The sequence below is a fragment of the Rosa rugosa genome, chromosome 6 (assembly GCF_958449725.1).
Source record: "Rosa rugosa chromosome 6, drRosRugo1.1, whole genome shotgun sequence".
Classification (NCBI taxonomy): domain Eukaryota; kingdom Viridiplantae; phylum Streptophyta; class Magnoliopsida; order Rosales; family Rosaceae; genus Rosa; species Rosa rugosa.
The window spans coordinates 12,228,154-12,251,599 of NC_084825.1; the positions used below are offsets into that span (position 1 = coordinate 12,228,154).

A 23,446-nucleotide genomic window follows, 5' to 3' on the forward strand; every position below is an offset into this window, starting at 1 on the left:
TTACCCAATGGATACATAACACTGTAGCCTAGCTACCTACAGTGACCCAACTCAACACCACCCAATCAAGATATTCCTTTATTGGAAACTTGGGGGACTCCATATGGGCATAGTATCTACCAAACCTTGTGCCAGAACTTATCAAGTCCCCACCCAAGAAACATCTTGAACGGGAACTTGGGGGACTTGTACATACCAGCAAATACTTGACTGTCACAAGGTTTGGTACTACCACCATGACCCCGCAGGACCACCTACATGCCAGACCATGGGTCGGGGCTGGCACCAAGACGGACGATGTTCACAATGGTTGGCACCTGGGACAATACGGGTCTCTATTGTGCCCAGTACGGCTAGTCAAGGTACACACCAGAAGCCTGTGTTAGCCTGCAACCTGCGGTCCTGCGTCCCACATTGAAGAGATAGGAAACCTCTTTCCCATGCTCGAGTATACAAGCCAAACTGAACCACCTTCATAAGGGTAATAACTCCTTCTTTACTACTGTTACTCTGTCAAATTACTTACATAGCCTGACTTCAGCATCGAAGAGGCATAAACCGTCCGGTACGGTTTATACCTCTAACACTGTGTGTTCTATTTGATAGGGCCTCGGAGGTATCTCAGTACCCGATTAGCGAGTATAGCATTTGGTGTGATAGTCCCGGGGGAATCACCAGAAACAAATAGAGTGCAAAGATATGGAATCAAACCTCAATGATCGATTAGAGACTGTGAATTCACAGACTATAGAATGTAGAGAGAGAATGTTGAGATCAATTCGACGAGAGAGAGGAAGCTTCAGCATCTTCCTCAGCGAGCTAGAGAGAGAGAGCTTCTTCTGCGTGCTAGAGAGAGAGAGCTTCATCTTCCTCAGCGAGCTAGAGAGAGAGAGCTTCATATCGGTTTGCTAGAAGGAGAGAGCGCTTCGTCTTCCTCTGCGAGCTAGAGAGAGAGAGAGCTTCATCGTCGTAGAGAGAGATCGAGAATAACTGAAATTGAAACAGAAAATTAAAGGGTAGAGAGAAAGAGATAGTTGAGGGTAAAATAGGTATAACATAAAAATGAGCTGATAGTTTTGGGCCCTAAAGTGGCCTTATGTGTACAAAACAATTTTGGGGGGTGACCAATCGTCATATTAGTCATAAGGCCACTTATATTCCTGCGCAAGCGATATCCCTACGGATGACAATCAAGTGTGGCATTCAGGATAAGCTTCGTTACTATTATTTCAGGGTGGTTTAGGGAGGGTTTAAGCTTATCCTCCTGCCCCGATGATTCTCCAAACCACCTTCTCCGCCCCGTCGCTTCTTTTCTCCTCCTGCTCTCCTCATCGCCTCAGGCTCCATCCTCTTCTCTTCTCCAAACGACGCCGCCGCGCCGTTCTGCCCTCACTCTTCACCACTCCTCGTTGCGTTTCAGTTGCTGCTGCTGCCGCCTCCGACAATGGCGTCTTCACTTCTCCGGAGACTGCCAAGTCCTTTGATTTTACTAATGAAGAGAGGATTTACACCTGGTTAGTCCAATTCTGCCCTACATTTCCACAATCTCAGATTGCAATTTCATTCCTACTCATCTATACGTGTGTGTGATTGTTAGGTGGGAGTCTCAGGGATATTTCAGACCAAGCTTTGACCGAGGAAGCGATCCTTTTGTGATTTCAATGCCACCTCCAAATGTTACTGGCTCGCTGCACATGGGGCACGCCATGTTCGTCACACTGGAGGTTATTTTTCTTCTTGTCCTAGCTAGCACATTCATCTTTGCATCGAGTTCATAGCTCTACACGTTTAGTTGCAGCTGTTATATTAATTTGTCATGTCGATATTGTGTTTGTTTTCTAAGTGCACATACTGGTGTGATGCTGTATAAAAATTAATTAGTTAAGCAAATAACCGGCTCTTGTTAGTAAATGTGTGAAGAAATGAGATGCGAGGCTTTGGAATTTGCAACTAGAGCTATGGAAAGTTGAAAGATATTTGAACTTGAAAGCAAAGGTAATTGTGCTAATTGGACTTGATTCATGAACAGTTTGTTTCAGTTTAGACTTTGAATCTTTCAACTCAGGGAACGTATTCATGGATATGTTTACGAGAATAATAAGGAAGATCAGAATTGAACAGTGGACATGACCGATCAGTACTAGCTTTATCAGTGATCAAAACTTATGCAGCCGAGAATTGGTCAAAACTTATCATTGATCAATTGGATTCTTGTCTTCTCTTTGGTCTTCAGAATTTACTACTTAACCGGCTAAATCCAACCCTTAAAGAGTAAAGTACCATGTATATTGACACAAAGTACGAACATTCCAAAGTCCAGCCTCAGCTGTAGAATTCTTTTGTTGATGTTAAGCCATATGGACCACCATATGTTTCTGTGTGCTGAAAGTTAACCAAGTCTCTAGGACCTTTAAGGGGCACGGAATTGGAAATTTCTGGGATATTTTGATCCAAGTCTTATAGAAGCCATAATTTGGCGGTTATGATATCCCATATTTCCAATGCTATAGTCATATTTGGAAGACAAAAGTAATTCAAGTGCTTGCATGGCTCTTATCTTTGTTCTTACAGAGAAAGCGAAGAAATTGCTGTTCATGTATTCTTACACTGCCCTTTAACATCACAGATTAGGTGGAAATTGTTTAATGAAGCTCATTTTATTTGGGTGAGGGTGATACCAAAAACGTGTTGCAAATTGTTGAGCATGCAGTTCAAAGGTTTGGAAAGAGGAAGAAAGCGAAACTCTTTGGGGAAGGATGTATGTTATTGGCAGTTATATGGATGGAACAAAATAGAAAAATTTTCGAGGACTATTAAGGGTTGGTGTTGATGAAGTTTGGGATGAGTTTGTTTGTGTCCTACACTTTGAGCCTTGGTCACTGTTGAATTTAGGCATTATGCTTTGTCAATTGTCAGCATTACCTTGGATTGGGATGCAGCAGTGTGTTGAGGCTTCAATCTCTGTTCCACACTTATTTGATGATGTTCTGTAGGGGTGAGAAGAACAGGGAAGCCTTGCCCCATTCAGCCTGTCTATTTTGGAGAGAGACCTTCATATTTGTGTCAGAAATGCAGACATCGATCCTGAAATTATTAACTGTGCAGTAGTTTGTTGGATTTAAATGGTAGAAATCATCTACTTTTTAAATTATAGAAATCTCAGGATTTAAGGAATATTTATCATTTACCTATGGAAACGCGGAATAAACAATACAGTTTTATTACAATTGACATTATATTCATATCTGCAATGGTGTTAATTTTTAGATGGGTTTCCATTGTAATGTATTAAGGAATATTTATCATTTACCTATGCAAATGCAGAATAAACAATATAATTTTAGTACAATTGACATTCTATTCATATCTGCGGTGGCATTCATTTTTAGATGGGTTTCTGTAAGATACCTATCATGATTGTAATAATCTAAATTTGTGTTGACATACGAGTAGCTCTTGACTTTACTGTACCTCGTGTAAAGATAAAAGGATGTCAGAGATATTCGGTTATGTTTATATAACCCACATCAATTGCATAAAATCAATCCTATATATCAACACAATGTTAGTTGACTAAATGTGCTTTGTACTTTTTGTGATTGGCAGATAAATAATTAAATTAAAATCCCTTAACTAGGTGGATTTCTACAATTTATATTATTCTAAATTCTGGAAATTACAATAGTTCCTTAACTAGTCTTCTTTTTTATTTATTTTTTCTTCTTAAATTAGGACATTATGGTTAGATACCATCGTATGAAGGGAAGGCCAACACTTTGGCTTCCTGGGACTGATCATGCTGGTATAGCCACACAGGTATGTCTCTGAACCATAGGCCTACATTACATCTGATTTTGCATCTCTTTTCCAATATGAAGCACCATCTTCATTTCTAATTTCGGAATTCAACCACTACTTTCAGTGTTGCAACTTCCTTGAACTTCTTTTGTCTAATTCTTCTGTTTGGACATTATGATTGGGACTGAAAGGTGGCAGCTCAATAATTGGTCTAGAATTTAAGAGTACCTTGTTTGAGGCAGCTTCCTTGTTGTCACAACTTGTCTTGAGTGAAGTTTTTAGCCCCAAGTTTTTTTTTTTTTCATGTGGTTTTCTTGACCACTGCTTTGTAATCTCTCCTTAGTCCTTATTCTTAGCAATATAATCTGGTTTCTTTTCAAAAAGATATTATGTTTGGGAGTGAATTACTTCATACTTTTTGATAGTTTTTTTATGTAATGTGCCTTTTGTTTATCGACTCCAATCTATAAATTATTTCATATTTTCATATGACTTCATGGTAACAAAAAGTTGTATTATCTTTGAAATTTGTTGCTCATACTATTAACTCTTCTCTTCCAGTTGGTTGTGGAAAGAATGCTTGCATCAGAAGGAATTAAAAGGGTTGACTTGGGTCGAGATGAGTTTGTGAAAAGAGTTTGGGAGTGGAAAGAGAAGTATACATGCTTATCTATCTTCCGTTGTTTATCATTTTGGCCATATATGTTCCAAGTCAATTTGTGCATAAGCTCATTTTCTTTATCATAACTTTCCTTCTCTCTCTCTCTCTCTCACACACACACACGCACACACACACACACACATTTCTCATCTGTTCTCACATATTGAATTTGTTGTTAATCTACAAAGAAAAGAGAGAAAGAAGGACTATTTTGTAGATAGTAGGTGCTATTTTCTATTATTTAATCCTGTTATTTCTAAGACAAAGATGGTGTACAATGTAGACTGAAGATATACTTTGGTCCTGACATATCTTCTAAAAACATCAATATTTTTCTTGTTATTTTTAAGCGTCTTCTCTTTAAAGTCTGAACAAATCAAGTTGAACTTTATTTTTAAACTTCAGTTTCTTGAGAGTGTGCCACTCCATGTATTTGTTTTAAGAGAATCAGTTAAATGCCAATCAGGAATTTGAGTCTCCTTCTTCCAAATGATTAGACCTTCAATTATTATGAAATCTTTTTTCCCCTCTCTATCATCCTGCATAAAGCAACCAACCACAAGAGTCAAAAGAATAGTTGACAGAGGATCACCCGTCTTAAACCCCTACTGGACCCAAACTTCCCTCTAGGTCTCCCATTTATTTTTGTTCTCTGATTTCAAACAGACCCTGATGCTCCATGTAGCTCCAAATCTTATGTTTTCCAAGACATAATCCAGAAAATTCCTTTGAACATTGTCAGAGGCTTTCTCAAAGTATTCATGCATATCTCTGTCTTCCCGCCCATATTAGGTGGGACCAAATAAGAAATTAGCACATTTATCGACAATGTTTAGCAGCCTTGTCAAATTACTTTTTTTATCTGATCCTCTAGCAAAGTTTCTGCACATTGCTTTTGTTTTCTTTGATAAAAGAAATTTATAGATGTTAATCTCTACATTTTTTATTTTTTCGAGTTTTCTACTTTCTTTCTGCTCTAAGATTAGATCTCCTAATTTAAAAAAAAAAAAATTACTCTTTGTTCATTTCTAGTTCTGTATATTGACTTTGAATGACTGGGAGATACCAAGAAATATAAACTTCCAGTTGTTTGAATAAATTTACATCTGTAAAGAAAAGGTGAAAGGAGTAACTTCATGACGAACTTGTAATGTATATCGACTACATGCATACTAAATCCACAAAAGCCAAAAATGCCATCATAGCACATCCAATACTCTAAAGTTTAAACCCTAAACCATTTATGTTTTAATAAATCTCATTATTCTCTAATCATTCTTGTTATTTCTTCATATATTATTTATGTTGATTATCTCAGGTATGGTGGAACTATCACAAATCAGATCAAAAGGCTTGGTGCTTCTTGTGATTGGACGAGGGAGCATTTCACCCTTGATGAACAGCTAAGTCGTAAGGCATTTTTTCTATCTGGTAGAACTTTAGTCAGTAGGATAGTTTACAACACTGTGGATTTGGTTGTGAGAGGGGCATATGATGTAAAACAGAGGGTTTATTGATGCCTAAGGAAGTGCATGAAATTGAGTCAAGAGTGTAAACAGTCTTTTATACTTCCCATGAGCCTTAACTATAGTTTAAGGTAATTAATAAGACATACAGGGAAATATGCCGAAGTTGTCAAAATTTTCTAGGGACTTTCAATTAAAGTGGTCCCGAAGGTTCCTATTGTTTAAACCTGTCCTGATTCTGCTGCAACAACAAACATTTTGAGAATTATCTTCAGTGTTTATCCGAATTTAGTAGGTACTTTTATCCATTCTAGTATCAAGTTTCCACTGTAGAATATAGGTTTCTATGGTGTTAGGACCATCCTTAGTAAGTAGTAGTTACAATTAATTTAGATTAAGTGAACACACAACCATACTTTTGGTGATGTGGAATGAAGAGTAGAGGAACATTAAGAAAGCTAATGATCAACCAGCTAAGGTTAGAAGTTGAAATCAACAACCTGGGTACCCTAAAGTACATCATGGGAATTGAAGTAGCTAGCTCTTATATGCGTTATAAAGAAAATATGTTATTGATTTACTGCATAGTAGGCTGCAAACCAGTTGATACACCTATCAAACATGACCATAAGGTGGCAGCAAATACCAATGACATACCGTTAGATATGGAATGCTCCTCACGATCTGTGTAGAAGCTAATATATAACTCATACTTGACTAAATATTGCCATTGCGGAAAGTAACCAAGTCAGTTTATGAATGATTCTCATTTTGAAGGAACTTATGGATCATTTGATCTAGTGAAAAGATTTTCTCATAAAACTATGCAGTCATAATTCTAAGCTACAGCTCACAGAATTTATGGAAGACATTGATTAAAGTCATTGTTGGAAATGAAATAACAATGGTGTCGGAAATGAAGCTTTATTGTTAAAAAAAATGCTTAATCTCTCAAGGTTGATATCCTTTTACTCATTGCAGGAGCTGTTGTTGAGGCCTTTGTTAGACTTCATGAAAAAGGCTTAATCTATCAAGGTATAACCCTAAGTACCATTTAAAATTGTTATACCGTCCTATATTCTCAAAAAGATGGTGACATGTATAGAATACACGACTATCTTATTGTTGGATAGTTGTCTTTGTTTGTGCAAATATGAAAGAATTGACTGGAGTAGAACTTAAATATAGAGTACAATATTGATATATATTTTATACTTCACCCCCAAGGATCTTACATGGTGAACTGGTCTCCTAGTCTACAGACTGCTGTTTCTGACTTGGTGAGTTACTTCTTGTCTCATGTACGTTAACTTATAGAGCTTTTGTTTTACATCACAATATTTAACATGAGCCCTTAATATTTGTGACCAGGAAGTAGAATATCATGAAGAATCCGGTAGTCTTTATTATATTAAGTATCGTGTTGCTGGAGGCTCAAAGTAATTCCAGCTGACCACTTGCGACTCATTATGATTTTATTTTCTTTATCGTGTAAAGTATTTAAAGCTTATACTTCCTATTGTGCCACTGCAGTATTATTATTCATGATGTTTAGATGGGTGCAACTTTACTGCAATTGGATTGATTGGCCAACGTTTAATTGGCATTTTTGATGCATATTGAAATGATTTTATGGCATTTGTGAATAGCATAATTCGTAAAAATGCGTATTGGCAGTGAAACATAATTGGCCTACTGTGTGAGATTGTTTGGTTCGAAATCAACAGTGGTTGATTCGATTTTAGTTTTGATGTTAAATGTTTATTGTCGGCACTGATGCTAGGAGTAACCAAATTTAAGATATTAGTTCATACATAATTTTTCAATTTTTCTCCTGAACACCGTTACATGATTTTTACATCATATAATGTTCTATGTCTGCTTGTGTGTGATGAGTGTCAGTTATATGCTTGAGGTGCTGTAACATTTTTATGAGGGTCATTATGCATGCATGTTGACTGATATCTCCCATTTTTTAGGACTGACTTTCTGACAATAGCAACAACACGCCCGGAGACTTTATTTGGTGATGTAGCTATTGCTGTGCATCCTGAGGTACGGTAACTTTACATGCATTTCTTGGCTTGCTTTAATAGTTAAGTGATGGATTGCCCAGGTGCTGACAATTTTATATGGTAAAGTTTAAGAAGCTTGCACCAGTAATTAGGTGACTGTTACTTTTTATTGTTTATTTTATGAGAAGGGCAGGATTAAAATTTTTTGATTGCATGTCTGATCTCAGGATCAAGATGTATTTACCTTAATTTTATAAAACTGAAAGCTAGCTTCATTGTAAAGTAGTTAATAGCTTCATTGATCAACATAGTCTATGTTTTGAAATTTTCTCTGTGTTTTTTCCTTATAAACATATATACCTACACTGGGCTTACATATATTGTTTAATCTTGTAAGTTATGTTGCTTGAAGCCTAAGCTAGAGATTTAGTACACAGTTACCTTTATATTGTGAACTCGTAATGCTCATAGCTGTTAGTTTGAAGAAATATTGTTTAATCTTGTAAGTCATGTCGCTTCAAGCCTAAGCTAGAGATTTAGTACATAGTTACCTTTATATTCTGAACTCGTAATGCTTATAGCTGTTAGTTTGAAGAAATATTTGACTAATTTTTTAGCAGCGTTCTCCATATACCTACACTGGGTCTACATATATAATCTTGTAGTAATGTTGCTTCAAACATAAGAGATTGTGTACATAGTTACCTATATATTCTGAACTTGTAATGCTATCATAGCTGTTAGTTTGAAGAAATATATGACTAATTTTTCACCAGTGTTCTCCATCCTAGTGGAAGTATCGAAATGTCAATGCAGAATCTGGAAACTGTTTATTTATTATATGTCCAATTCTTTTTTCTGTCATGCAGGATGATCGATATTCTAAATACATAAATAGAATGGCTATAGTGCCTATGACATATGGTCGCCACGTCCCTATAATCGCTGACAAGGTATACCTTATAGTACTTTCGTAGTTGTCATTGTATATTGTGGTGTCACTTATTATAAGTTTGATGCCAATTACTCCTGATTCTGGGTTCCTGGACTATGTATCAGTCTCTAATAGTAATGTCTGGGGCAATGTTTAGTGTGGGGGAGTATTTAGAAGCACTTAGTTAATACAGGGATCAAATTAGCGGTCGAACACTCGAAGCCTTCATAGTAATGTATGGGGAGCAATTTAAATCATCTATAATGTATAACGTCTCAGGACTATACATATTTGTAGTCTTAATTGAAAATGGCAGTGTACTATTTGTTGAATCACTATCCTTTTAGTCTCATCTCATATAATTCCAGGTAAACAAATTGATATGTAGACCATTGATTATTTTCTACTCTGACAGCTTGTTGATAAAGAGTTTGGCACTGGTGTGTTAAAGATAAGCCCTGGACATGATCATAACGATTACAACCTTGCAAAAAAGCTTGGTCTTCCAATACTAAATGTTATGAACAAGGATGGGACGCTTAACAAGGTTGCAGGACTATACTGGTAAGTGGTAGCTGATGCATCACTTTTGTCAAGTCTTTGAGCATGTGGAAAAAAGTTTTTATTATTATTTTTTTCTAACTTTTATTTGGCATGTTTTATATGATGTGAAACTTCTTGTCCTGCAGTGGCCTTGATCGGTTTGAGGCCCGGAGGAAACTTTGGGCAGATCTGGAGGAGACAGGATTGGCTGTAAAGAAAGAACCACATACTTTACGAGTTCCCAGATCTCAGCGTGGTGGAGAAGTGAGTTGATTTTTTTTTTTGATAAAATAGACCATACCAATAGTATGCTCCGGTTCATAGATAAAGAATAGTACAGAAGACTACTCCATTGAAACATTTCTGCTTAGAGTAGTCTATGCCACATAAAAACACCTCGCCTTGCAGGCAATGTAGTTTACCTAACTTTACACGCCGAGCACGCAATTGTGGTACGCTAAAGCTAAATACTTCCACAAGACTCATAGAGACATTCTTACTAGCATAGACAATTAATCCAACTAAAACAACTAGACAATTGTGGAGAAGTGAGTTGATTGTTTTCTCTTTTGGTGTGCCGATTTCCAAATAAATTTGTAAAACATTTGTGTTTCCTTCATTGTTGTACTATACTTTCTTTCCTTTGTCTTATTTATTTATTTATTTTTTCCATATCAGGTGATAGAGCCACTAATAAGCAAGCAGTGGTTTGTAACAATGGAGCCTTTAGCTGAGAAAGCCCTACAAGCAGTTGAAAAAGGAGATCTAAAAATTATACCTGAAAGATTTGACAAGGTAGGTAAATTTTTGTATATGGCCTCATATTAACTCCGGCAGGACCTGACAGACAGAATGTTTATAAACAATATTATACATGCACAATAGACAGTCAACAAAATAAGCTTTTGAACTTATATTGGAACTTTTCAACAAAATAAGCTTTTGAAGTTGGTCCCTTGTTTTCTATACCTATTACTTGTATATTAGTGTTCATTCTTTATTATGCTCAACTGTTTTGGGTTTAGTCTTAGAACATGCACAATACAGTCATGTTTTGTTCTCGTCTCATGTTCTCCCCATGCAGATGCAGTATGTGCTTCCTTTTGTGTTTGAGTTGTGCCCTTTTTTACTTAGTTACAGTTTATTACACACTAAGTCTCAGCGGCGAAGGTTACTGATAATTTTGTCATTTTGTTTGAGGAATAAAATAAAATAGACCTGTCATGGTTAATAACAATTCTGTGCATGATTGGCATCAAATAGTGTGTATGATTGACATTACAAATTGATGAACCAAAAAAAAAAAAAAAATGGAAAGAAAGCAAGGATAACAACAACATTCACGACTAACCAACATTTCTTAGTGTCATTGGAGTAAGCCAACGATTCCTAGGAGTCACTAGCATAAGTAGTCCTTTTCACAGTTTTTATTTCTAAGAGCCATTGGCCTTAAGGCTTTAGGAAAATTTGAAGAGTCATTGGCATTACAAATTGATGAACCAAAAAAAAAAAAAAAGGAAAGAAAGCAAGGATAACAACAATCCCGAGTCACGACTAACCAACATTTCTTAGTGTCATTGGAGTAAGCGTTCCTAGGAGTCACTGGCTTAAGTTGTCCTTTTCACAGTTTTTGTTTCTAAGAGCCATTGGCCTTGAGGCTCTAGGAAAATTTGAAGAGTCATTGGCTTGAATATGATTCAAACCAAGTCACATTTTCAAGATTTGTTGGTTTAAGCCCCACAGTCCATATCAACATTTCCTTTTGAAAGAGTAAGAGTTGGCTTAAACCTTAGAGTCATTGGCCTAAACTGACATTTTTATATTTTCTTTTGTTTTTTATTCATTTTTTTAATTTACAGTAAGCCGTGCATAGGCTTATCTTCTTTTTGTGCCTAGGTGATTAGTTTTGTGTCCCTGCAAGCTCAATCGGCCAGATATTCATTTTTCCCTTCATGGCATTGTATCTATGCTATGAGGGTCCAGTTTTTGGTTTATTTTTGTACTTTTTGTTTTTTTGTATTGCATCACCATTTCAGTACCTGACTGCATTAATGGAATGAGTTATCATCCCAATGACTAAGTTTTTGCTTACACTAATGCCTTCTATTGAATAACAGATTTATAATCACTGGCTATCAAATATCAAGGATTGGTGCATAAGCAGACAACTGTGGTGGGGACACCGCATACCAGTTTGGTACATTGTGGGTAAAGATTGTGAAGAGGAATATATAGTTGCGAGGAGTTATGATGAAGCTCTTGGTAAAGCTCAAGAAAAGTATGGAAGAGATGCAAAAATATATCAGGATCCAGACGTTCTTGATACTTGGTTTTCAAGGTCTGTTGTTTATGGGAAGCCAATAATTGGATGTTTCTCCTGTAAACACTTCTATATAATGATCCTGCTTCACTTTTTTTATAATTAGGAAATCTGTCTAGTTATGTCATCCAATTCTTTCCATCACTATGGTATCAGAAAATGTTAAGGTGTAGTTATGTAGTCAGAATTAGAATATGTTGGTTGCAATAAACTATGCTTCAAAATTATTTGTTTTGCTGGTTTCCATTTGTCCTCTTTTGGGATTTTAATTGTGTATACTTGTTTAGAGAACTAAAATTGAAGGTGAGAAACTGAGAAGGTTTCCATGTGTTAATCAATATAACTAGTTTCAATAAACTCTAAGCCTTTGCATGTGGATCTTTCAGTATCTAAGTAGCAGAACTGAGCTAGTTTTATATTATTTTTATTTTTAAATTTTACCTTATTTGGTAGGCAGCTAAGCTAAGGTAAAGCTTGGTATCTGTTTTACATTTCCTTAATTCAAGACACATCAAAGTAAGGAACTAAATAGATTACCTTCTGTAGGCCTGTTGTCAAGTCAAATTAAGACTTTAATTTTGGTTCCATTTATGTTTGACAGTCAGATGTAAAACGTTTTCTCATCAGTTGAGAGCTGTCATCTTATGCATGGCTCAATTTGAGGGAAAGGCAATGGTATGGGTTGGGATCTGTTGGTGTGATCCAAAAGTGTTAGCTTAAGTTACTTTTGGACTCCTTTACTTAAATAGCATAGATCTTCTCTGTGAATTGCGGATGTCTTGGGGTAATCAAAGAACCTTTATTAAAAGAAAGACAAGAACCTTTTGCAGCAGTTATGTTATATTGGATCCCTGATCAGACATAAAAAGGAGAATAATACCATAAATGTAAAGTTTTATAAGAAAGCTAACGGCAGAAAGGAAAACTTACTAACCTAAAAACATTGTGACAGAAAAATAAACCAATTTTTGGTTCAGTTGTTTAAAGGGAATTTGTGTGGATGATATATTTTTGTCTGTACTTCTGAACTTGTACCTCGTTCCATATTTTATTTTCCTTTTAATGCAATCAAGGTTTAGCATCTTAATAATCTTATAGATGCCATGTAATTTGCTGACAAAAAATGATATTTTTCTTTTCTCAGTGCACTGTGGCCTTTCAGTACTCTTGGGTGGCCAGATGTGTCAACAGAGGATTTTAGACGGTTTTATCCTACATCAATGCTGGAAACTGGGTATGTGTGACCTTATAAGTTTTTTCCACCTTTTTGTTCATATATGGCTGCCAGTTTACTTTAAAGTTGAAATTTATTCTCAGATAAGTAAGGCAGATTGTTTGGCTAAAGTGACAACATTTTTATTGATGTTCCCCCAAGGGAATGTTTGGGAGAAGGATTTTCTTTTTCCAGATGGTTTAATCTATGGAAGCGTTTGGCCATCTGTTCCAGATCAAGTAATGGTAGTTAGTGTTCTCTCAGTTTCACTTGTTTTAATAATCTCTTGTATCAATGAAACATAATAGATCCATGGAAAAGAGCAAGTTCCAAGGGACGAAAGGAGAGGGTTAGATAATGTTTCAAAGAGGGATTAGAGAAGCTTCTTTGGCTTGGTTGAAAGATTTGGCCTTTAAGAAGGAAGTTTTTAAGAGGTAGAGAGAAAGAAATTGTCTGTTCCAGAGATGGAGATGGTAACAGAAGAATTTTCAATGAGAAGTTGGAAACGGAAGGAGTGCATTAGAGGATGAAGTGGCAACTGAACAATAGCTGATTCATTTCTTTGAGAATTTGTACAATAGAATAGCAATAGCAAGGTGGAGGGCAGCTGGAAGGTTTAATTTGGTGTGGGGCAAAGTATATTTGAGAATTCTTGGCTTGAGAGGCGTTTTGGAGAAATCCATATTTTATTGTTTATTTTTTAATGAAAAGAAGCCGAAATTAAAAATATCATTGTGGACTATGGAAAGTATAAGTCTCAGGGACTTCTAGTGTAAGAGTCATGTTAATGGTGGGTGAGGGGCGAGTGCAGGGAGAGAGCTGACATATACAGTATTTAGGTTAGAAAGTGCAATCGTTGTGCCACTTAATCTTGACTGGACAATAGAATTTGGTTCCTGGAGTCTTCCAAGGGAGTTCTCTTGTAAATCATTGTTGACCCATTTTATGGACGTTACTTCCATTCCTCACTTCATTCCTTCTACTGTAATATGAAAAGCTAAGTTCCTTCTTACTTAAGGGAGTTAGCTTGGATTATTGCATACCTATCCGTGACAAAGTATTGGGACTGTGGGCAGGCATCGAGCAGCTCTCTTGGGTGGGCCTGTGGGGTCTTGTGCAATAGAGGTCTTGTGTGTCACCGATAGCCCAGGGATTAAATGCCGTGTGTTGCCGATGCTGGGGGACACCTCAACAGCTTCTTAGGAGATGTCATCCTCACCCCTTTCAGCCTGAACCTCTTGTCCACTTTTATTGTCTCATTGATTGTGATCAATAAAACTGGTTTCATTTTTCTAAAACACACACACACACACACACACACACACATATATATATATATATATATGGGGCACAGGTCATTTTATATTCCATGGTCCATATATATCATTATATGGCACAAAATTTTGAAAGGTATTTTCATAACTCTGTTAGTATTTGTGATGAAGTTTGCTGACGTTAAAAGTTGCAGAAGTTGAAATTGTTGCTTGCATGTTGAACAGGCATGACATATTATTCTTTTGGGTTGCGAGGATGGTCATGATGGGAATTGAGTTCACAGGGACAGTTCCTTTTTCACACATTTATCTACATGGTCTCATCAGGGATCCGGAAGTGAGTAGAAAATGCAGTGTTGATACTATATTTTGAATTTTCTTTATAGGTTATCTTTTCTTCTTTTTCCCTTTAGTTTGAAATAATTTATTCCTATCCTTTCTCTCTTGTGTCATTGTGAGCATCTTCAAACTCCTTGGTAATGAAATCCTGTTACTAAAATCTCACTAATTCGTGGTTTCATGATTTTCATGCGTGTATTTCACCTCTGAACTACTGATGAGTTTTCTTTCTTTTTGTACGTTCCAATTTTTTTTGCGACTTAAATTTGATAAGACACTAATTACTTTTCACCATCTGGATGTGTATTAGTGTATATATGTAGTTTGGTGTTAGATTTGCAAAATCAATGAATTTATCAACCACCTTTTTGTTGCACTTTAGATGAATGGCAGTTGTGTACTTATATTTAGCACCAGCCTATAGTCAATTGGTTGGTACTCAATGAGATTTGGGAATGTTTTTGACATTTGTACATGAAGTTGTTTAAGAGAGCAATCAATTAATTCAGAGGTGTATTCTCTTTCTTTGATCTCATGCTTATCCGTGGAAATATATTAGTAGACAGTTTATGTTGCAGTCCTGCACTGATTACTATCTGGACATAATTTTCATGACTCATTTGTGTGGGATGACTACTTTAGCATTAAATTGCATATTTTATGTTCGCTTATTGTCTATGTGTGTTTCGTCTATTGCGGTGACAGTCAATTTGACATCTTTTAATGAAATATTGGTTATCCAAGAAAAGATATGTGATGGTCAAATGCCTCGTGTTGCGACAACCTTGTTTGTTGGTTGAGGCATCTATCATGTAATGCATTTGTATGTTTTATTTTCTTATCCCTTTTGTAATAATTTTTTTTAGGGGCGAAAGATGTCAAAAACCTTGGGGAATGTAATAGATCCTTTAGATACAATCAAGGAATATGGAACAGATGCTTTACGATTTACACTGGCTCTAGGGACTGCTGGTCAGGTTTGGTTTTCCATGACTTCATTTTTGCAATGTTGCTAGATGTCAGGATCTTTTGACGTGAATAATATGTATGGAGTGTTCTGCTTCTGCATTTTGATAATTGTACTAGCTGATTTGATTTTACTGTTCTTCCAGGACCTTAATTTATCCACCGAGAGGTTGACTTCCAATAAGGCCTTCACTAACAAACTATGGAACGCTGGAAAGTTTGTATTGCAGAATTCGCCCAGTCAGAATGATGCGTCAATTTGGGAAAATATACTCTCGTATAAGGTTTGTTTCTCCTCTATGTTTTTGTTGTCTGTTCTTTTTATCAAAACATGTAAACTACTTTGACAGTGACCACACTGAAGGGTGACATATGTATCCTTGATTGTGTGTGTGTGTGTGTGTGTGAGAGAGAGAGAGAGAGAGAGAGAGAGAGAGAGACAACACCATGGATGTCATCTTGAATGAAAATGTGATGTATATATAGAAACAAGCCCCATAGCTGTCTCTAGGAAGGAAACCAAATAGATTATATAGCATGCACCTGAGGCTACAACCACTCTACAGGAATATTTTGACTTAAATATTCCAGCAATTCCCTTATGAAGTTATGATCAAGTAAAAACTTCAAAATAATTAAATAAAAATCAATGACCACCATTAGATGCAAATTTACCCTCTCCTCGATGGATCGTCCTCACTGCTGCCACCGCACCTTCTCCGCTCAATCCAGCTGCCACCGCCCTCTTCCTCTGTTCCTCTCTTTTCGTTTTCTCTCTCTAGCTGGAGCAATCGAGTTTGGGGCTAGATGCAAAATAATTGGATTCAATTACGGTAGTTCGAACAAAATGCTCCTGTTGCTGGATCAAGTTCATGAAATCATGGAAAGCTATCGAATTAAGGGCAAACAAACCAAGTGTTCTTCTAGTTCTAAACTTCGAGATCAATATAGGAAAGCTAAGGTAAAGCGTGGTATCTGATTTACACCAAAAGTCGACTCTAAACCTGCATCTCCTCCCTTCGCCTGAATCTACATCGCCACCTTCCTCGTCATCATCACCGGCTCGATTAGCGCCTCCGTCTCCTCCGACCATTCTCAGACCCGCCAACTACAATCGCCGATCTGAGGGTGTTTGCTGATCGTGGGCGCGGTCCCTCACCAGAGTCCGAGATCCGGCTCGAGAAGGATTCGTTGCTGCCGGTGGCCCTAACCGATTGGATCTAGAAGGCTTTTTTGCCGGCCGGGTCAACCCGGGACCATGAGGTGGTGAATGTGAGTTTACCGAACGCGGTGGAGCTCCGGTCCAAGCTACCTGAAAACGACGAAGAGAAGCGCCGGAGTCGGAGCTCCGAAGTACCGGCGAGAAACGTCCATCTCTTGGGTGGCCAGAGCATTTTCTGGGTGCCCAAATCATTTTTTTTTAATTATTGGAGAGCAATAGACGTCTATTGGGGGTAATAAAACTTTCCGGCAATCTATGAAATCTCCGGTTACCTCCGGTGAGGTTTTCAGAAAAGTCTGGTGGGCGGCGGCTAGTGATCGGAATCCGGCAAATGGGGACCGGATTCCGGCCAACTTAGGCGGCCGGTGACCGGGCTCCGGCGAGGTCTCCTATGGTTTCTCTCTCTCTCTCTCTAAGTAACAAAGGGGTAAGGGTAAAATAGTCTAAAACAAAAAACAAAAAAAAACAACTTAATGGGGGTATTAGGGAAGACTTCCTTAGTGTTTTGGGTAAGGAGGAATTAAAAAAACTTAATGGGGTAAGTGGGAAAAAACCCCCTAGAAATGGGGTAAATGGACAAAAACCCTTGAAGTTTCTTGTGCTTGAGTTGGTAGACCATGACAGGTTCTGTAAGTTGGGTTTTAGTCAAGCATTTGCACTATGCAGAGGTTATTAGGACAAAATGTGTACAGAAAAGAGGACCCCGGGAAAGAGAGGAGGGGAAAAGAGAAGAGGAGATGAGCTGCCTATGGAGATGGACAGAGAGATGGTAGTGGTTTGATGGGGTTCTTGTAAGATTGTACTTTTTTTTTTTTTTTCCATAATGTTGTGATTTTGTTTTTTCTTATATGTAAATATATATAATTATTTGAGCGTTATAGCGGAGATATGGAGCTCAAAATTTAAATGTAGATCGTAGGAGTATTTTGTACGGCAGTAGCAGCCCCAACATTTGTAATTTTCTATTAAAATCATAGAAATTTTGATTTCTTTGACTGTAGCTGTTGTTACATCATATTAGAGGATGATGAGCGTTGCCTGTATTGCTAATTAAATCATTATAATGATCTTTCAGTTTGACAAAGTGGAGCTTCTAGACATTTTACCTTTACCAGAACGTTGGGTGGTAAGATAATTATCAGGATGCGTTTGTGCATTGCTAGTTCATTTTACTTCTTTCTCTGACAAAGAGTATGCTTCCGCTTTTTCAGATCTCGAAACTTCATTTGCTTATTGACTCTGTGACAGCAAGCTATGACAAATTTTTCTTTGGAGATGTAGGAAGAGAGATATACAATTTTTTTTGGGGTGATTTTGCCGATTGGTATGTCCAGAACTTAATTTAAAATATTTTTCATGAGATAGTTATTTAACATGAGATGGTTATCATAGAAAATCACCAAACTTAAAGTTTTGACACAAACTGCACAAATATGTTACTTCAACGACATTCATCAAGTATGAAGAGTTGTTGCCTGAAGTGCTGAGACACCATAGAAACTGTGGATGACTTCAGTTCTTCATACGTATGGTATTCGTCGTACAGAACTCAAACTAAGAGGTGTAGGATCTGTACAGCTTTGAAAATTTGCGTAATAAAGGTTCTTAGCTGATATGTGCCATGTTAAATTCACTCCACTTTCAACATATTACACCACTTGTACTCCTGAATTAGTTAGAAGTGCAGTGCAAGTGTGAAAGTGTAGTGCCAAAATCACTCCCCTAAGCTGCTGGGCTCTAGTGGTTATCTAAAATGAAAGTTCACAAGAGAACAATAGGGAGGAGAACAAAGAAGAAAGTAAAGGAGGAGATACTGAGAGACTTTAGTAGATAGAGTTTTAACTGGAAAAGGTTTATGTGAAAGAAAGTCTATAATTATGCTATTACTTTCTTTCTCTTTATCTTGAAATTCTTTTTCCTAAACCTTCTCTACTTACCACAGTTTATGTATCTAAAAGCCATATGTTGTAGTAGTCCTATGTCTGTGTTATTTGGTTTTCTATTCACAGTTATTATAATTTCAAGTTGCATCCTGCTGAAGCATATATCCTGAAGCCCAAAAGTGAAAGAACATGTTTCTTTTTTCATTTTCTTTCTTCAGTAGTTTCTATCTTCATGTTTGTTTTCAAGTACTTTTCTGTTGCTTTTTTTATTGATCTCTTCTGCCTGACTCGGATGTGCTGAATTACTGCTGTGCAAGTTATTAACTTCTGGCACTTTTCCAGGTATATTGAGGCCAGCAAAGCTCGTCTTTTCCAATCTGGTAGCATCTCTGAGGCTTCAGTTGCTCAGGCAGTTCTATTGTATGTTTTTGAAAACATACTTAAATTGCTACACCCCTTCATGCCATTTGTAACTGAGGAACTCTGGCAGGTAAATGGTTTAAGGATATGAAGGAACACTTGTAGTAAATTGAATTGCTTTAGCTACAAGGGAGATGCTTGTTTTTATAAGTTTGTTTATGTTTGTTGTCAAGTGTAAAACTTTTGTCATGATTTGGTGTCTCTAGGATACATGTAAAAATTTCTACCAGAGAACATAATATCTTTGATAGTAAAGAATATATTTAAGTTATTAACTAAATATTAAAAGGGAAGAGTAGAACCACTAGACTATTGCGGTCAACTATACTTATATACTTAACTTAATGCTTTATCTATTAAATAAAATAGATTGAATTTAATATATTTACCCATTAGCATCCTAGCTCTACTGTATCGTTTGTTTCATTTCTTCTGGAACAATCACATACTTTTTTGATTTATGGATCTACTACCAGAAATTCAATGCTTAATCTTAGCATTCAATGTTTTTCCTGAATAATCTCATTTTTCAATTATTCAACCATTTCATTTTACCAATTTCAATGTTAGTCAGATTAGTCAACATTATTCCCAATTCATAACTCGAAAGTTTTTCTGACCCTTTGCTAATCGGGGCTAAAACTCCAGAAAATTATGTGCCTAGTTAATTAGTTTGCTTGCGATGTTTGCTCCATTTATCACCCAAAAAGAAATATAGATGCATAAATACTTTAACCATGGAAGTTTGACTCATTAACCAATAGTTGGCGGCATTTCATTTTGATTTGAGAACTGTTGTCCATGGTAGGAATAAGGCTACAAATTTGTGGTCAAAGTCATTCTTCAGAACAAATATAGCAGGAGGTGGTTTTCTTGTGGGATAAAGTTTGTTTTGTTTTTTTTGAAATCAAAGTTTGTTTTGTTCTGCTTTGTGGGTTTCAGTTTTCTCTGAATACCACTAAATTCCACTTCATACATATGGACAAGTTTTAACTTTGAATTTTAGGTGAATTTGCTGCTTGTTTACCTCCATTGTAATGTAATCCATTTTTCCTGTAATTCTTCCTGATTCTATAAATATCTGTGGACAATACAGGCTCTCCCCTATCGGAAAGAAGCTCTTATAGCATCTCCATGGCCACTGACTTCCCTTCCAAGGCAAATCAACTCGATTAAAAAGTTTGAAAATTTACAGGCTTTGGTGAGTATACATTTTCCTTCTTGCTTTTTTCTTATTGTCTGCATATCAGATGGAATATTTTTAATTTTTAATTTTTTACTTTTATCTCTTCTACGTTTTTCTCATATTCAATGTGATGATTAAATCACTGAAGGTCTACTACTTTGTGATTCATAGACTAGAGCCATTCGGAATGCACGAGCAGAATATTCTGTTGAGCCGGTAAAGCGTATATCAGCATCAATAGTTGCAAATGTAGAAGTTACTGAGTACATAATGGTAAGTATCTAGGATGATCACAGTTTAAAGAGCCAAGGTGGTTATTCTATGTATGTTTCTGTTTGAGCTCGGGGATATTAATTTCAGCACTCTTGCAATCATCAGAAATCATATCATAGATAGCTGTCCATGCCCCCATATGCCCTGCTTTGGTCCAGGTTTTAGTAACCAAGCATGGGCCCTAAATGACTGGTTGCTCTGCTTCTTCTTTTTAAGTATATTACTTTCCTTGATATATTTCTTGTACACTTCATGTGCAAATGGTTCATTCTTATGGCCAAGAATTTTAACTTCGGTTGCTTTAGTTATTGGTCTTCTAAGTAATTACTATTAGCACTAGCCAAAATTATGGTTATAAATTTACTTTATAATGCAGAAAGAAAAGGTGGTTTTAGCTCTCCTCTCCAGGCTAGATTTGCAAAGCATCCATTTTACAGATTCTCCACCAGGCATGTTCCTCACTATTTATTTTCATTTGGCTAAGCACAGGATTTAATCTCCATTCTTACAATGCAATACTCGGCCGTTAGTCTGATGGATGTTATGTGTTCTACTTCAGGGAATGCTGATCAATCAGTCCACCTTGTTGCTGGTGACGGACTAGAGGCCTATCTTCCTCTTGCTGATATGGTTGATATCACTTCTGAAATCCAACGGCTTTATAAGCGACTTTCCAAAATGCAGACAGAATATGATGGACTTATAGCTCGGCTCAGTTCTCCTAAAGTAAGAGCTGGTCTAAATCAGTTTACTTATGTTCAAGCACTTAGAATTGATATGCAGTTTGAAGGATTTTGCATTTCTAATTATCTGAGGGTCTATTTGGATGACAGGATTTAAAATGATGGATTTGGATATAAGTTTTTCAATTGGGCAATTGAGATATATCCATTTCTAATCTTTATAAAGTCGGATATAAATTTAGTTATGTGGGAAAATGAGAGGATTCAATACTCTGGAGAATGTGTTATTCCAAATTCTCTCTCTAAATCATTTAGATCGTATTTACTTCCCAATTTATAACAAGTAGAATAATTTTATACCAACAGTTTAAAGTTTCATTCTAAATCCACAGACCCAAATGCAACCTAAAGGATGCATTATATGAAAAGATTGACCACAATGGATTTGGATTTGTGAAAATTGCGTAAATCGACTGTAGAAATATTAAGTTATTTTGTTACATAATTTACATAAACCTGATTACTTTAAGAAAATAAGGATTTCAGGTAACATTTCCTCCGAGTATTTGACATCCTATTTCTTTTTCTTTAGTATTTTGGCCACAAAATCCCATTTGAATAATCTATATATGGATTTCATTTAGTGATTTAATATTTTCAAAGGCCCATCAACCAATTTCAACTATAGTCATGAAGGATTTGTCCTTCATTTTAAATTCAGTTATGTAATGCACATTTGGGTCCATTTATGGGTAAGTTTGCAATCTAGGTATTTATGAATTATTATAGTTTTTCTTTTTTCTTTTTTGATTGGATTATATAGTTTAGTTATCTGATTGGACTACGACAACCATAACATTTATATTAAGAGATGAAGAAATAAAGTTTTTGGAATGTTTTTGAGATATGTTCTTTCTAGTTGATTCAAATACAATATATGTAGTCTTTTGATAGTTTTCTTCATAATCTGATGTTATTGAGAAATCCAAATTCTTTATTTGAATCGTTCATTCCATAGGAGTCCCGAGATTCCACTTGGATATCTAGATCTAAAATGGGAGATTTGAATTTCACTTCTTGGTTTAAATTGCTGACACAGATGTTCAACTAAGACATACAAGTGTGTTCCAGTCTTTTTATTTATGAACTGAAAAGAAAGCCAAATAGGTGATTCATAGAGTGAACAGGATATCAGAATATTTATCCATTGTGTTCTAATGTGATGCTTAAACTGTTGTGTCCTTCCTTTCTCTGTTATAGTACCTTCCCATGTCATTGTGGTTGATGATTGCACTATTATCTTGTACCTCTTACCATATCTACTTTGTCCTATGCAGTTTATAGAGAAAGCTCCTGAGGATATTGTTCGTGGAGTTCGAGAAAAGGCAGAGGAAACAGAAGAGAAGATTACTCTCACCAAAAACCGTTTAGCATTACTTGAATCGACTGCTGTCGTTACATAATAAGACAATGCTTAATTCCAGGCTCCAGTTTAATTGGATATAGATCTTGTTTTCATATCAATATGGGGACATGCACCTTCTGCATGTATTTATTATGACGAAGAGGATTGACAGTGCAGTAAACTTTGATATACATCAAGAAGTCTAGATGAAAAGCAGCTCCCTCATCTCATGTCAAACAAAAGATTTGAAAGCAGTAGATTGATTGCTTCCTTTTAGTGACTGGTGACTCATTCTCTTTTTCCTAGCACCAAAGCGCCCCAACAGATCCATGGTCAAGTCAGTTGGTTATTCAGCATCGTTTTATTAATTCACTTGTATATCTTGATCTGCTCCTAATTGTAAATTTGTAAATGTCATTTTTATTACATTGTAGGTATGGCATAACCAGAGGCAATTTTCCTAAATATGAGCTAATTGTGAAATGCAGTATGAGCCAAGGTCATTGTTGATAAGTTAGAACTAGTGAATGCATAATTTCTGCATTGTTGAATGGTTTCATTTACAAATATCAATTTATTTAAACTTTGGCGATGGTTTATTCATCTACGGTAGCTGAGTTGACATTAAACACGAGCTTCTCACGCACATGCTGAACAGGATGCTTCAATGGTATTCAGACTAGTTGAGTTTCATCCAAATGAAGGAATCTATATGAGAATATTTCATTTCCATTAAGCTGGTTACTTATCATATGGAATTAGAATAGGAATGCAACTGACTACAATTGATGTTATTTGCTAATGGTCTAATGTTTATGAATCAGAATTAAACTAGTTTGATTACT

General features: G+C 36.3%; 1 protein-coding gene across 1 annotated transcript; it reads left to right on the forward strand.

Annotated features, from left to right (window-relative positions):
- The first annotated feature begins 1,164 nt into the window (after positions 1–1,164).
- On the forward strand, positions 1,165–23,184 carry LOC133714950 (valine--tRNA ligase, chloroplastic/mitochondrial 2). Its single transcript, XM_062141236.1, has 26 exons — positions 1,165–1,514; positions 1,598–1,724; positions 3,733–3,816; positions 4,360–4,454; positions 5,778–5,869; positions 6,907–6,960; positions 7,153–7,205; positions 7,297–7,364; positions 7,905–7,980; positions 8,810–8,893; positions 9,290–9,438; positions 9,564–9,681; positions 10,096–10,212; positions 11,535–11,755; positions 12,882–12,971; positions 14,450–14,561; positions 15,430–15,540; positions 15,676–15,813; positions 17,827–17,877; positions 17,963–18,075; positions 18,977–19,124; positions 20,151–20,255; positions 20,412–20,513; positions 20,890–20,962; positions 21,073–21,239; positions 22,534–23,184. The coding sequence occupies exons 1-26, from the start codon at positions 1,273–1,275 to the stop codon at positions 22,657–22,659; spliced, it is 2,916 nt and encodes a 971-aa protein (XP_061997220.1). The 5' UTR covers positions 1,165–1,272; the 3' UTR covers positions 22,660–23,184.
- Positions 23,185–23,446: the final 262 nt, after the last annotated feature.

Excerpts from the sequence above, each read along its gene's own strand:
- LOC133714950 (XM_062141236.1), top strand. The coding sequence starts at position 1,273 with ATGATTCTCCAAACCACCTTCTCCGCCCCGTCGCTTCTTTTCTCCTCC. Across the intron at positions 5,870-6,906 it reads CCTTGATGAACAGCTAAGTC|GAGCTGTTGTTGAGGCCTTT; the intron begins GTAAGGCATTTT and ends TACTCATTGCAG. Across the intron at positions 20,963-21,072 it reads TTTTACAGATTCTCCACCAG|GGAATGCTGATCAATCAGTC; the intron begins GCATGTTCCTCA and ends GTTCTACTTCAG.